Genomic DNA, 13713 nt, shown 5'->3' with positions numbered 1-13713 from the left:
GTAAACCTAGTTAACTGCATTCGTGCGATGCCCCCACCTCCTTACAATATCAGAATTTACAAATTCTGACTAGTGCTGGGACTGTCAGAAAATGTAAGCTAATGAACTTGATTTGGTATTTTATAATGTTGATCTTTGTTATTTTCCTTCTTTGACAGATAGCTAGGTACATAGAGCTAGTTCCCTCCTCTCAGAAATCACCGTTATAGGAGCGGTGAGAAGTAGCAGCTGACACACCCACCCCGGTATTGGGGAAGGCTGTGGGAAACAGAAATCTAGAAAATTTTCCCTTTCTTAAGGTGACCATCCGGTCTAGTCACATAGAATGTCAATTTACTATTATGAACTCTTCCTGAGTTTCAAGACAAATTACAAGTCTACATTTTAATCCCCATTTCAGATAATACTATAGATTTATTTTCAAATTTTTAGGTCAGATGCCAGTTTTCTCCGTGTGAAGTTTAGACCCCACGTTCATTGGGGAATCTGTCTTATTGAATACAATTGTCAGTCTCCCATTTTCCTAACAGTTATTGTTTTAGCATAAGCTAGATTTGCAGTGTTGGTTTGTTTTGGGCAGAGACTGTGACAGAGGAGTATCTTAAATTCTTAGAAGTACCCTCAGTCACATCAGTGAGTTCCCATTGAGAGAAGCAGTTAGGACATTTTGCATGATGGAGATACCAAGTTCTGTGACTCTTTCTCCCACCTCGTTTCTCATATGTGAGTCTTCTTCTCAGTCGAAAGCAGCTGCATTCCATTTCAGGCCCTTGCACCCAATGCAGCAGTGACCTTCAGGCCGAGCTCCCTGAGTCTTTAATCTCAGATTCTCTCTTCCTGTAACCAGAATGCTGTCTCAAACAGCTCACATGGTATCACTTTCTCACCTACAGTCTTTGAATCTCCATCATCTTTACGTGGGTAAGCCTAAAAAAGACCATGTATGATTTGACTCTTGTGTCCTTTCCTACCCGTTCTTTCTCATTTCCAGTTTTATACTCTGCAGTTTGTAGGTCTTTAGATAAGTAATACTGGTCCCCCCCCCCTTTTTTCTTTAAGATGCTTCCTAGGCCATGGTTCCCCTTCGTTTATTCACTTAACATTAACGTACTGAATGATAAATCATGTATGTGATGCATCATTCAGTAAATATTCTTCCTTCATTTTTTCCCCTGCACACCCTAAAGCATTGGTGCTCTTCTCTTTTATTTCCAAAATACTCTTCCACACACCTGTCACTCTGCTTTCAGCATTTTCTGTCCTCACTGGTTTTATACCTATATGTGATTAGTCTCCTTTGCCTAAATAGAGTGGGGAATGCTTACGGTCAAGGAGTTATCTTTTCTTTTTTCTTTCTACACCTCATCTTCTTAACATTGATGCAAGCCATATCTTTGGATTATATAAACTTTACATAGTTATGAATAACTTCAAAAAATAATACTGCTATTTTAGCTGCAGGCTAGCAAGAATCTTGTTAACCTCTAAAGCACTTTAGAGAGGGTGGTATTTTTGCCATTTTGGCATATTTGAAAAAAAATCGGGTTGGGCTTGGAGATCATCTTGTCAACTCTTCCTCAGACTATAGAAATTCTTCTCTAGAACTTGTAGTAGATGATCATTTAGCCTGTGTTTGTATGTAATAGGGAATCTCACTGCCTGTTAGGGCAGCCTACACTGCTTCCATTGTTATATGTTTATTTTTCCTTACTCATCATTTATACTGGAAGCACTAGGAATTCTGAGTAGTGAGTTAATGGTTGGAGTAATGTTAAAAAGAGAATTCAGGTGAAAAGATAAAAATTTAGTTGTATTTTCATACTTTCACCAGGAATAGCCTGGACAGCAGTGTGAACAACTTCTAAACTTGTAACATTAGGTTTTACAGGACTTACATAGTTTAATCTTATATACTTTCCAATTTGTGCCCTAATTGATTATTACAAATAATTGTAGACCTTAAGAAGATGTAGCAAAGTGGTAGAGAAGTAATCTGGAATTGTCAGCTTGGCTTTAAAACGTGTTAATTAGCAAGATAGGAATTCATGCCTTTGGGTAAACAGGAGATTTTAAGTACTTTAATAAGTAGTAATTAATTTTTTAAACTAATGTCATTTTATATGAAAGTAAAGTTTAAATACTTGAGTTTTTATAATGCTGTATGTCTTGAATATAATGCTATTTATAATAATTTGTAAAGGCTTAATTTTAGAACACAGAATATAAAATACCTAAAGAATGCATCAACAATTTGATTTTATTAGAAGAGAGAGCTTATCACATGTTATAGAAATTCACCTTGAAAGTAATATGAGAAAAATACTGTGTTTTAGTGGTGCAGTTCTAGAGTGGGCTCTGCCTGTGCTCAACTCCCAAAAGAAAGAAGAGGGAACAATGAAGCATATAGCATTTAGATATCACCAGGTTTAAAATTGGTGTTATTTTTATATTGATAACAAATATGCAAATAGTAGTTTTCATTTGATAGTCCCTAGTTTTTCTGTATTTTGTTAAAAATAAGCATAGTATGTTCACAGATTGTAACATCAGTGTAACAGGAATAAAATACTTTGATCAGTTACATTTTATTTATTTCATATATCACTTGAATATGTTAGGTTGGTTGTTTAGTTTTGATCCTGTGACAGCAGCATAAAGGACTTTTAATTTATATGTATAATTTGTTCTCTTTTTAAGATGGTTCCATGGGAAGATTTCCAAACAAGAAGCTTATACTTTACTAATGACAGGTACTTTCTTTATTCACTTCTCTTCTTAAAAAGTCTTTACTTAAAAAGAATAAAAAAATAAGTCACCTATTTATCATGTTCCACTTTTGCCTTACCTCCAGTTAATGTTTATGGATATTATAATTTCTTGCCTAGTCCTGAGAAGCTGGTGTTTTTAGTAAAAACATACATGTGGCGCAAAATTCCAGAAAGTATGTTTTTCTTCTACCCCATTCTCTGTCCCCTTCCCCAGAAGTAATACCTGATGACAGATTTTTTCTAGTTTTCGATGTCTGTGTGTATCACTCTTCCTTTCCCTTACATGTGCACATGCTCATAGGAACATACAACATACTTTTTTCATGTTAAGATATATATTGAGAGATCCTTCTATATGTGCAGGTATAAATTTTCATCATTCTTCTAATCGCCATAAGCTTTCTAATTTATACCATAATTGATGAGGTCCCAGTAGGGTATTGGCTGTTGTCATCGTTTTGCCATTAAACTACAGAAAACAGATGTTCTTGTATTTATCTTACACACTTGTGGAATTATATACTTGAGCCTTGTTTAAAATGTATTAATTTAATATTTCCCAACACTTCGGTTTGTGGGGAAATGAAGAGCAAAAACTGACTTGTATTGTGGAAAAATTGTTGGTTAGTTTATGGATTTGGTAAACTAGATTCTTACAATGAAAATTTTAATGATTACTAAAGATGTGATCTGAATTATTGTTTTAAGCCATATGAATTTGCATTTTAGATTAATACTTTGCTTTTTTGAAAGATTTGAGTCAGTTTTTGAAGTGTTTAATTTATTAACCTACATTAGTAAGTTATAAACATGCTATTGCTGTATGGTAGTAATACTGGCCAGATGGTAAACCATAGTGATAATACTATCATCTTTCAAGGTGGGAGCAAAAATATTCATTTTAGTGAATTTATAATACAAGTTTATATTTGGAACTGGTACTGCCAAGTACTTGATTCACCCATTATTGTTTTAGGTGTGTAAACATGAAAAGGAGCTAAGTTTTAATTTCTTAACGTTAGTTTGTATTCATGTGCTCTTTTGAGAATTAGGTGGGATTTTCTTGCCTGAAAAGTACATATAGCACTTGCATATACAGTTTTGCATGTAATTTCTGTCCAATTCTAAAAGAAATATAGAGTATCCTGTATTCTTATCACCAAGATTTGACCCTTTCATTTTAGCCTATATTAAGTTGCATAGTCAGTTTGCTAATGTATGTAAGTCCTCAAGATTCAATTTAAAATTTTTTATTTTCTGTACTGATCATGAAGTAACTTGACAGCAAGTTCTGTGGCCGTATGATCGGAACTGTTAATAAGTTACAAGAAATTACATCCGGTATTCAGTGTTCACCCTCCCACCCCCCACCAAATCAGCTCCTAATCTTTTGTATCTAATTAGGACTTAGACACAAAAAAGCCAAAGCATTTCAGTATTAAGGTATTGCTAGTTAAAGATGTCAGAAAGTCTTATCTAAAAGTAATATGAAAATACTTAATATATGTTAATTTTCTATTATGTGTCTTTTTTTCCAAGATTATGCATGTCTTTATTTCAAGGTAATACCTGTTGAATAAAATATAGTACTTGTATATTGGTTTAATATTATTGTGAAATCTTTCAGTTGTTTTGAATCTATCTTTGTAAACTTTCAGTACTGTTCTCATTTATCACAGTCATTAGTTTTTAGTTACTAATTGGAAACAGTGATAAAATATGGACTATTCCTAGGCAAAGTTTATTAAATTTTTTTAGACTCTTCTTTTTGAGTGAATTTACAAACAGTATAGCAGTTTCAGCTTCTGTTTCCTCTCTGTGGTTAGGTTACTCTTTGTGAGTTATGACTTATAAAGATGTTATAGACCAGAAGTTACTGCTGCAAAACTTCTGTTGTGTATTTTTTTTCTAAATTTTCATTTTTTTGGTACCAGAGATCGAACTCGGGACCTTGCGCTTGCGAGACAGGCAGAGGAACCACTGAGCTAAACCCCCGGCCCCTCTGTTGTGTATTTTTGTGAAATAAAGATGGTGAAGATATAACCCCCATAGCATAGATAAGCAACATGGCTGGTGTGAATCACAAGAAAAACAAGAGAAAGGAAAGCCTTTAAAAAGGTTCCCAGTGAAAATTTATGTTATGACTTTGAATGCACTTTATATCACTTAACATCTTTGTTTTAATTTAGTAATTTGGGAATAAAACTAACAACTTAATCTTTTACAGTTGGCCAGGTCTGCAGTTTTCTTGTGAGGCCCTCAGATAATACTCCTGGTGATTATTCACTTTATTTTCGGACCAATGAAAATATTCAGCGATTTAAAATATGTCCAACACCAAACAATCAGTTTATGATGGGAGGTCGATATTACAACAGGTAAATTAACAATTTCTGTTCACTTTTACTCACAAAGATAATCAAAATCTTGATACTATAGTAGGTCAAAAATTATATAGAAGCTCCTGAGTTTTAAAATGTAATTTAGTACTAAACATGTTTAAGAATTCTTGAGACAGTATCACATGAATGCAAATTAATAAGTTGTTTTCTTCCAAAATAATTATGATTTTAAAAAAATTTTATACAAGCTATTTGTGACAAATTTGTTAATGACAAATTTGATAAATCTATATGTTCAAGAGGAGCAAAATATATAACCTAAGAAAAGGAAAATACATTACATTCTCTTATCAGTGAGTCATGTTAATAGGGAAAAAAGGTTCCTCAAGTGTTACCTGAGATTTATACAAATGTTAGCATGTAAGTGGGGTTTTCTCAGGTTGCTTTTGCTCATAGCCATGACTGGTTACAACTCCTTACCTGCAGAATAAGCTCTTTGCTTCTCCCAAAACCAAGAATGAATTTTAGTTGCTTGATTAGGAAACTAAATTAATAGAGGAAACCATTTGAAAGAATGTCAGTATTTTCTCTGTAAAAGCAGAAAAGTAATCCTTCATTTCTAGATGAAAAAGTTTTCCTATACCTAATCACTACACTTCCCTCTTCTCTTCCTGAACGCTAACCTGTAAGGTTTGTATGTCTTATTGTTTGTAGTTTTAATTTTAATGATTTTTTTTTTTTAAAAGAAGGCCAAAATGTGATCCTGCTGCCTGGGAAATGGCAGTTTTTAGAGTTGTCTTGAAAATACATGCTGGATTTCATCACTGATGTCAGAAATATTCCTAGGATGATACACTTTAATGATTATCATTTATGTTTAGAACATGTAAAATAAGATTATTCAACAAATTAACACAGCCATACCTACTTCCCCTTTACTGTATATTAGACTTTTGATTAGGAGAGGCAGCAGTTAACATGTTTCAAGTAGGTATTATTGAGACTGAGCTTTGATGTTCCTGTATTCACACTTTTAGAAAAGTAGGGGAGGCCTTTAGCAGTCAACTTGATTTTGCAAACATTTGACTTGTCTACTTTGTGAAATAAACTGTAGAGATCCTGTGTATATACATTAAGGAAAAAGGTAACACTTCTGCATTACTAATGTTCAGGTCTGTTAGAAGAGATGGTGTGCTGACAGTAAACTGAGGGGTTGTACAGATAGGCTTGGGAGCCAGCAAAAAGAACAGTTCAGGTAATGAGAAGGACTCCAGCGTTTGGGAAGAGAAGCACAGTTGTACTAAGTTTTTACTAAGAATTTAGCTAGAATTGCAGGACATTGTGTCATCAGAAACTCACATTTTACAAACAAGTTTATACTTGACATGTTTTAGTTTTCTGAGATGTAGGTATAATTTCATAGCTGGAACTTAGAGTCTAAGGAATTGTAGATGTTATGTCAGTTGCTACACACTTTTAATTTGCTCCTGGACCTTCTGAACCAGTTCACAACAGTTTCCATGAGCTGTATTCTTTCAGCTCGTGGAAAGTAATTATATCGTAGCACTGAGGTGCCGCACAAGATTGACTGCACTTTTTAGCTCCTGAGCCAGAAACCTTTGATGCTTATTGATTTTCATCGATTTGATACTTTTAACTTTAAAACACAGTCATCTTTTTTGCTGGTATCTAGCTACTTTCAAATTATATTTCCTGATTTTTATTTTTCAAATACTTTTGGATTTATGTGTTACTGCATTTTTCCTTCAAAAATTTGTAACCTTACATGTCCTTTATATAATGCCTTTTTACTAGACATATTTTCATGACACTCCCTGCCTTGTTTTTAATACTGTAGCCTCTGATACTTAGTTCATATTCAAACTCATTTTTGATATTTTTTTCAAATGTTCTGTTTTGCTTCTTAACATACTAGATTTAAATTAGTTTTGTAGTATATAGGTGAATGTATGTGGACCTGTGATACATACACATATACATACTCCAGTTACTGTATCAGTAGGAAGAACTAGTGAAAAAAGAAACCAAGAGCTAGGTTAAACCAGATCCATTTGGAGAAATGGTTCCTAGGTATTTGAAAATGCCGTTCTTCCAGGATGCTATAGGAAGGTTTAAAATTACAGAACTTAAAGACAGTACTCAGGTCAGTAAAGTGACATGCTGATAATCAAGGAATACCATTCTGTGTATTAAACTCATTATGGCGTGCTAAAATCGGTTGTAAAGTACCATGTCATTTTTATTTTCAATTTTGCTTTATTTGTAGCATTTCTCTGTATTTAGAATAATTGATAGTACTTTCTATCAGAATCATCAGTAAGCCTTTCCTACTACAGTAATAATCACGTAGGTAAAATTAGCTCCTTGTTTTTCTTTTCATTTTTTTTTTTTTGGTTTCTCCTTTCACCTGCTACTTATTTCTTCATTTTCTGAGGTACTCTACTCTTGTACAAACAGGAACAAAAAAAGTGCTGGGCATGGTGGTGTACACCTGTAATCCCAGCACTTGGGAAGCTGAGGCAGGAGGATCACTGCAAGTTCAAGGCCTGCCTGGGTACCTGCTGAGTTCAAGGCAGCCTGAACTGCGTGCTTGTCTTAAACCAAAAAAAAAAAAAAAACCAAAAATCAAAAAAATGCAACAACAGTGAAAACATGGAATTTTCATAATTTCCTCCTGTATGGTGACCTAGTATGGTACCGTTGACTGGACTGCTTACTTTATGTATATGACAAATCAGAATTGTGTACTTGGGGATGTTACTGTTTTTCCAAAATATGTTACTGTTAAGATTATTTATTCTGTTAACATATTCAGATTATATGCTTTGAAAAAGAACCTGCAAATGCATAATCCTTGGTAAAAGGGTTTACTTGTATTTTTAAAAGATGTACATTTTTGTGAGATAAATTATGTCATTGTTAGTTATTTTTATTTTAACAGTATTGGGGACATCATAGATCACTATCGAAAAGAACAGATTGTTGAAGGGTATTACCTTAAGGAACCTGTACCAATGCAGGTCAGTGTTGTTTCTCTTTTTGCAATAACTAGAGTTCTGTTTTAAAGTTCATTATGTTTATAGAGACATTCATGTGATTAAAACTGAATTTTGGATAAAATTCGAAACTGTAGATTATTCAGATTTTTCAGGTGTTAAATTAACTTTGGTTGAAATTAGCAATTGTAAGACAATTTCTGAGTATTTTTGTCCATGTTGATTCTTTGATAATTAGAAAATTGTTGGTGACTTTTTGAGACTAGAAGCAGTGGTGGGGACAAAAGCCAAGAAGCACTAAGTAGGTCATGGAGTGGACGTTTTGGATTCAGAAGTGGAGATAGTATGGATAAGAAACAGCCAGGCTTATCTCGAGGAGCTTATAAGTTTAAAAGAAGAAGAAGAAGAAGAAGAAGAAGAAGAAGAAGAAGAAGAAGAAGAAGAAGAAGAATGATTGAAAAGGGCTAGGACCAAGAGGGGTCTGAATTGTTTTCCTTCTTTGCCTTTGGTTTTATGGCAGGGGAATCTGAGCAGGTCTGCATACCCCGAGTAAAAGCAGTAGTAAAGAGAGCCTAGCAGTGGTGGATGGCGTATGGGTAGTGGCAGGACCTGATGTACAGGTCCTAGAGAAGGCAGGAGTGAAGAAAATCCAAAATGACAGGAAAGACTGGCCTTGCACAAGAGAGCCCTTTTACTATTGGTTGGTTAATGCATAGGGTGATTAGTCTGTTTCTAACTCATTGCACTTCCTGCAGTGTGATGGGGTAAGGGTGTATCAGGTTAGAAAAAGGTTCTTCAGGGGAGCAATTAAAATTTTTCTATGTGGAAATGGAAGTGTTTACTTTCCTGGCACATAGAAAAGGAGCAAGATTGTGGGTACCAAGTGGATGTTGTCCAGTGATTTGTAATGTCTGGAGTTTTTCAATGTTTCCTCCTGCGAACAAGCTATTTGGTTTCAGATTGTTGTATCTGTGATTCATTATTGCAGTTCCTGAGTGAGAAGTCATTATTCTGAAGCTAAACATAAATTCAACAACCATAATCACAATCTTGTCACATTCATCTCCTCCGTTTTCTGTAAGGTCCATGATTGTGGAATATTTTTTTCCCCCATTGAGTTGTTTTTCATCATGCCGCCAACAGTACTTACTGACACTGTAAGTTCAGTAAGTTCAGTAAATATCAGCTGAACCATTGCCTGTCTGCTCTCCAGCATGAAGGCCTCGCCTGCCTATGTTGTTACTAGCTGTTTCACGTTTCTGTGTGCCTCTTCCTCTGTCCGTGTCAGTCTCTCCTTAAACACAGCTAACTGCAAATCAGTCTTGAGGTTTCACCTCCTCCTTCTGGGGTACTGGGATTGAAGTCAGTGCCTACCAGGCAAACTCTCTACCACAGAGCTACTTCTCCAGTCCTGTTAACATTTTATTTTGAGGTAGGTTCTCACTGAGTTGCCCGTGCTGGCCTCACATTTGTGATCCTCCTGCCTTTTCATCCCTAGTAGCTGAGATTACTGGTATGTGGCACTGCATCAGGCTTTTCCCTTCTTGGTGACTTCCTAAGACCTATGGTGAACACAGAGGTGCCGCTTTGTCAGCGGTTCTGGGAGACTGTCGCTGTTCACTGTTCAAATCACTACACATGTAAACAACTTGGTTAAAAAACAACAGACTGCTTTCTAGATGTGCTTTCTAGAAAGGAGCAGTATTTTATTAGGGGTCGGAAGGTCCTTTACTCGCCAGGAGTTCCTGCTCCTGACAGGAGGTCCTGCCAGCAGTTCCACTGTTCTATCCTTAATTCTGATCCACATTGACTGACTGAATTAGTGACAGTTTTGATTGTTTTGTAAATCCATGTTTTATTTGTCCACAAATTAAATAATTGTTTTCATCCTCAATTTATTCTTATAATTTTTAAATATAGGTTTTTATAGTTAGTAAAGTCAGTAGCACATGACATCTAACAAACTTTTAATACATTAAGTTACTAAGTTGCTTTAAGAATTACTTGATATATTGCCAGGTGTGGTGGCTCAGACTTGTAGTCCCAGCTACAAGTCAGGAGCATCACTTGAGCTCATCTGTTCAAGACTGAGCTAGACAGCATAGTGACCCCCTATCTAAAAAAAAAACAACTTCACATGTTCACACTGCTTCACTCCTTGGTTATTGTTTGATAACTGAACAAACCTCACACTGTCCTTTGGAAACTGCCTAGAAAGTGCCTCAGAAATAACTAGTGCTTATTAGGAAGCAATTTGATTGCAACATAAGAGCTATTACATGTTATTTGTGGTCTATTTTATTGGTCCTGGAGTGAAAGTAAATTGCAGCAGAAGTTTGGGGAATCCAAACACTAACCTGTCCTTTTAGCAAGATTCTGTTAGAGAACACAAGGCTACTGACAGCATTTTACTACTGAACAGAATAATAAACTGGCAAAACTAGCTCACCCACCCTAATATGGCCCTGCATACCCAGATCGGGTTAAGATGCTGGAACAGAAAAACCAGAGTCCTAGAACGAACACTTCTTGAGACAGGAACTAGAGGAAAAGAAGGAGCCTTTTGAGACAACACACTCCAATAAATATACCAAACATTTTGAGTACTCTATTTTAGGCACAGTTTTTTGTACACAAGAATTCATTTAGTTTTTCAACAGTTTGATGAGGTTGACACTATCATTATGCCTATTTTACAAATTGAGAAACTTTGGCCAGAGATGTTAAGGCATTAGTCATCTTTGACTTTCTCACTTTTTCGTAATCTTTTCTGTCCCTCTCACATCTCCTTTCTCTATTCGCTCCTCTCCCTGATCTCTCCGTAATTCCTGCTACCTCTGCCTTTAGAATATATCAAGAATATAACCACCACCAAAAGCTGACTGCATCTCACTGTGTCTGTCTTTGTCTTCTTAACAGCACACAGTAGTCAAAGGGATCCATTTAAAATTTGAGTTGCATGTTTTATATTTTCTTTACAGTTGAGTTCAAAATCCTTACAAAGGCATACAAGACCATACAGTAACATATGATTAGTCTCTAAGCTTGTTTCTGATCTCCTTGTGCTAAGGAAACCTTTCTGAGAATTTCTTTGGGGAGCAAATGCTCTCTTAATTTATCTGTCACATACATCTTGATTTTTGCATTAAAAACACTTTCTGATTTTTAATTGGTAATTTGGTATATTTTTGCTTCATTTTCATCAAACATTCATGAAATTTTATATTTAAAAAAATTTAGGATCAAGAACAAGTACTCAATGAGACAGTGGATGGCAAGGAAATCTATAATACAATTCGTCGTAAAACAAAGGATGCTTTTTATAAAAATATTGTTAAGAAAGGTTATCTTCTGAAAAAGGGTAAGTGAAATTTTAAGATTAAGGACTTAATTCTTTTACTGTTACCAATTTGATAGAAGCATTGTAAATTTCAAGAATAAAATTTACTGTGATATATAGTAAGTTGTTTTGACATGAATTACTGGTAATTTACACTTGTTTACAGTTTCTGTCTAAGCCTCCTTTGAAATTTAGAGTTTAAGTCCACATTTCAATCCAGGGCTTTAGAAAATAATTTTATACATTTCCAAGCACCCTCAGGAAAAGAAAAGGCATTTGATTCTTTGCCTCCTCTCCTTATGCTTTTTTTAAAAGAAACTCTGTGGCACCTGGCCTGATGGTATTGATACCTGATAGTATTGATGCTTTTGGCATATTTACCTCAGTCTAACATTAAGCTATGTTGGGGGAATGGGGGAAGGCCTTAAGAGTGTTTGTGGAGGAATTTTTTCCTTTAAAACTGGAAAAGAACTACACTAAAACAAGAATTTTGAAAATTTAATCATAATAGAGTTTCTGCAGAAGATTATCTTATTTATTCTGTGATTCATTAAAACAAGCAATATTACAAACGGGACTTTTTCTGCAGACGTTATTGGCATTTCCTGCTTGTATAAAGATAAGTTTTACAATAAAAGTTGAGATATGTCTAATTTTTATTTTTAGCAACAATTTTTTTCCATTCTAATATATATGATTTCACAGTTCATTGTTTGGCTAAAGGAAAATTATATTTTAACAGGCAAAGGAAAACGTTGGAAGAATTTATATTTTATCTTAGAGGGCAGTGATGCCCAACTTATTTATTTTGAAAGTGAAAAACGGGCTACAAAACCAAAAGGATTAATAGATCTCAGTGTATGTTCTGTCTATGTTGTTCACGATAGTCTCTTTGGAAGGTAAGAAGTTGGCTTTCTGTTTTTCTTTTGGAATTGTTTTAATAAAATAGAGGGTGTGTTCAAATTATTTGAGCATAACAAACCAAGTTTTTTGGCATAAAAACATCTAAAAATATCAGTAGGATAATTTTTATTTTCCTTGCTTTAGGCTAACCTATGTATGAAATTCCACTCCACTGCATTAGGTAGAGATCTTTGGAATGATATTTCTTATAGCAGGGTTTCATCTTGGTCTGTATATAGCATGTGTTCTCTTTGCCTCCACTAGTAATCCTTTGAATGACTTAATTCAAATCGTGTAAGATTTTCTTTCCCTGTAACAACATGGGTGAGGTAGGATGGAGCATGACGGCACACCAGTTATGCTTTTGTAATCAACTTGGGCTTGGGGCACCATCTAGTGCTGAAACTATGGCAGTGACCACAGGGTCAGAGGACTTAAACAGTCTGCCTGAAATTTCTGGAAAGAAAGGCGTGAACAAACCCAGATTATGAAGACAGGAATAAATATGTACTCTTTTAGTGTGCAGATATCATGTCAGCAGCATCAGGCAGTTTCTGGAAACCACAGTCTGATCTAAAGTAGAAAACATGGTACCGGAAATTAATCACATAGCAACCGTTAAGTGTGAACTCTTTGGCACAGAATTCAAAATAGCTGTTTTAAGGAAACTCAGTGAATTTTACAAAAACACAGAAGAAACTTTACTGATTTATCAGAGATCTATTTTCTTGCACCCAGGTCCTTCTATTCTATCACTGAATTATATACCCTAGACTTTTGTCAAAGAAATTTAATAGGTAGATTGAAATAATTTTTAAAGATCAAATATCCTGAAAGTGAAAGTATAATGAATGAAATGAAAAATACAATAGAAGCCATCAGTTAATTGAGTGAATCAAACAAAAGAAAGAAGCAGTGAGCTCTAAGACAGGCTGTTTTTAAAAAGTACAAAAAGGAAGAGGAATGAAAAAATCTTGCAGAAACTATGGGACAGCAATAAAATAAGTTATTCAGGTTCTAGGACTTGAGAGTGCTACAGGGGTAGAAAGTATATTCAAAGAGAGAACAACAGAAAGGTTCTCAGGCCTAGAGGAAGATACAAATATCAGGTACAGGAGTACCCAAGTTCATCAGGCAGATTCAGCTCAACTCAGTTTACCCCAAGACGTATTATGCTCAAGAGCTCAAAAGTTAAGATTCTGAGAGCAGCAGCACAAAAGAAACAACACATAATGGTGGATCAGTTCATTGGACAGTTGATTTGTCACCAGAAAACCTTATAGACTAAGAGGAAAAAGATATTCATACTGCTGAAGAAAAACGAAAACAAAGAACATAGTATG

General features: G+C 34.9%; 1 protein-coding gene across 2 annotated transcripts in view; it reads left to right on the top strand.

Moving 5' to 3' along the window:
• The window catches only part of Rasa1 (RAS p21 protein activator 1), a 95068-nt gene that overhangs the window by 53746 nt on the left and 27609 nt on the right, over positions 1-13713 (top strand). For both annotated transcript variants that reach the window (XM_087180994.1, XM_004841653.4), the window contains exons 7-11: positions 2698-2750; positions 4996-5146; positions 8073-8151; positions 11368-11488; positions 12210-12366. In XM_087180994.1, the coding sequence (XP_087037120.1) occupies positions 2698-2750; positions 4996-5146; positions 8073-8151; positions 11368-11488; positions 12210-12366 (561 nt within the window). The remainder of the gene's footprint in view (positions 1-2697; positions 2751-4995; positions 5147-8072; positions 8152-11367; positions 11489-12209; positions 12367-13713) is intronic.

Source organism: Heterocephalus glaber, unplaced genomic scaffold, assembly GCF_053883595.1.
Source record: "Heterocephalus glaber isolate CG9 unplaced genomic scaffold, H.glaber_assembly_v1.0 deba00001465, whole genome shotgun sequence".
Lineage (NCBI taxonomy): Eukaryota > Metazoa > Chordata > Mammalia > Rodentia > Bathyergidae > Heterocephalus > Heterocephalus glaber.
This window is presented reverse-complemented; position numbering and strand designations above follow the sequence as displayed.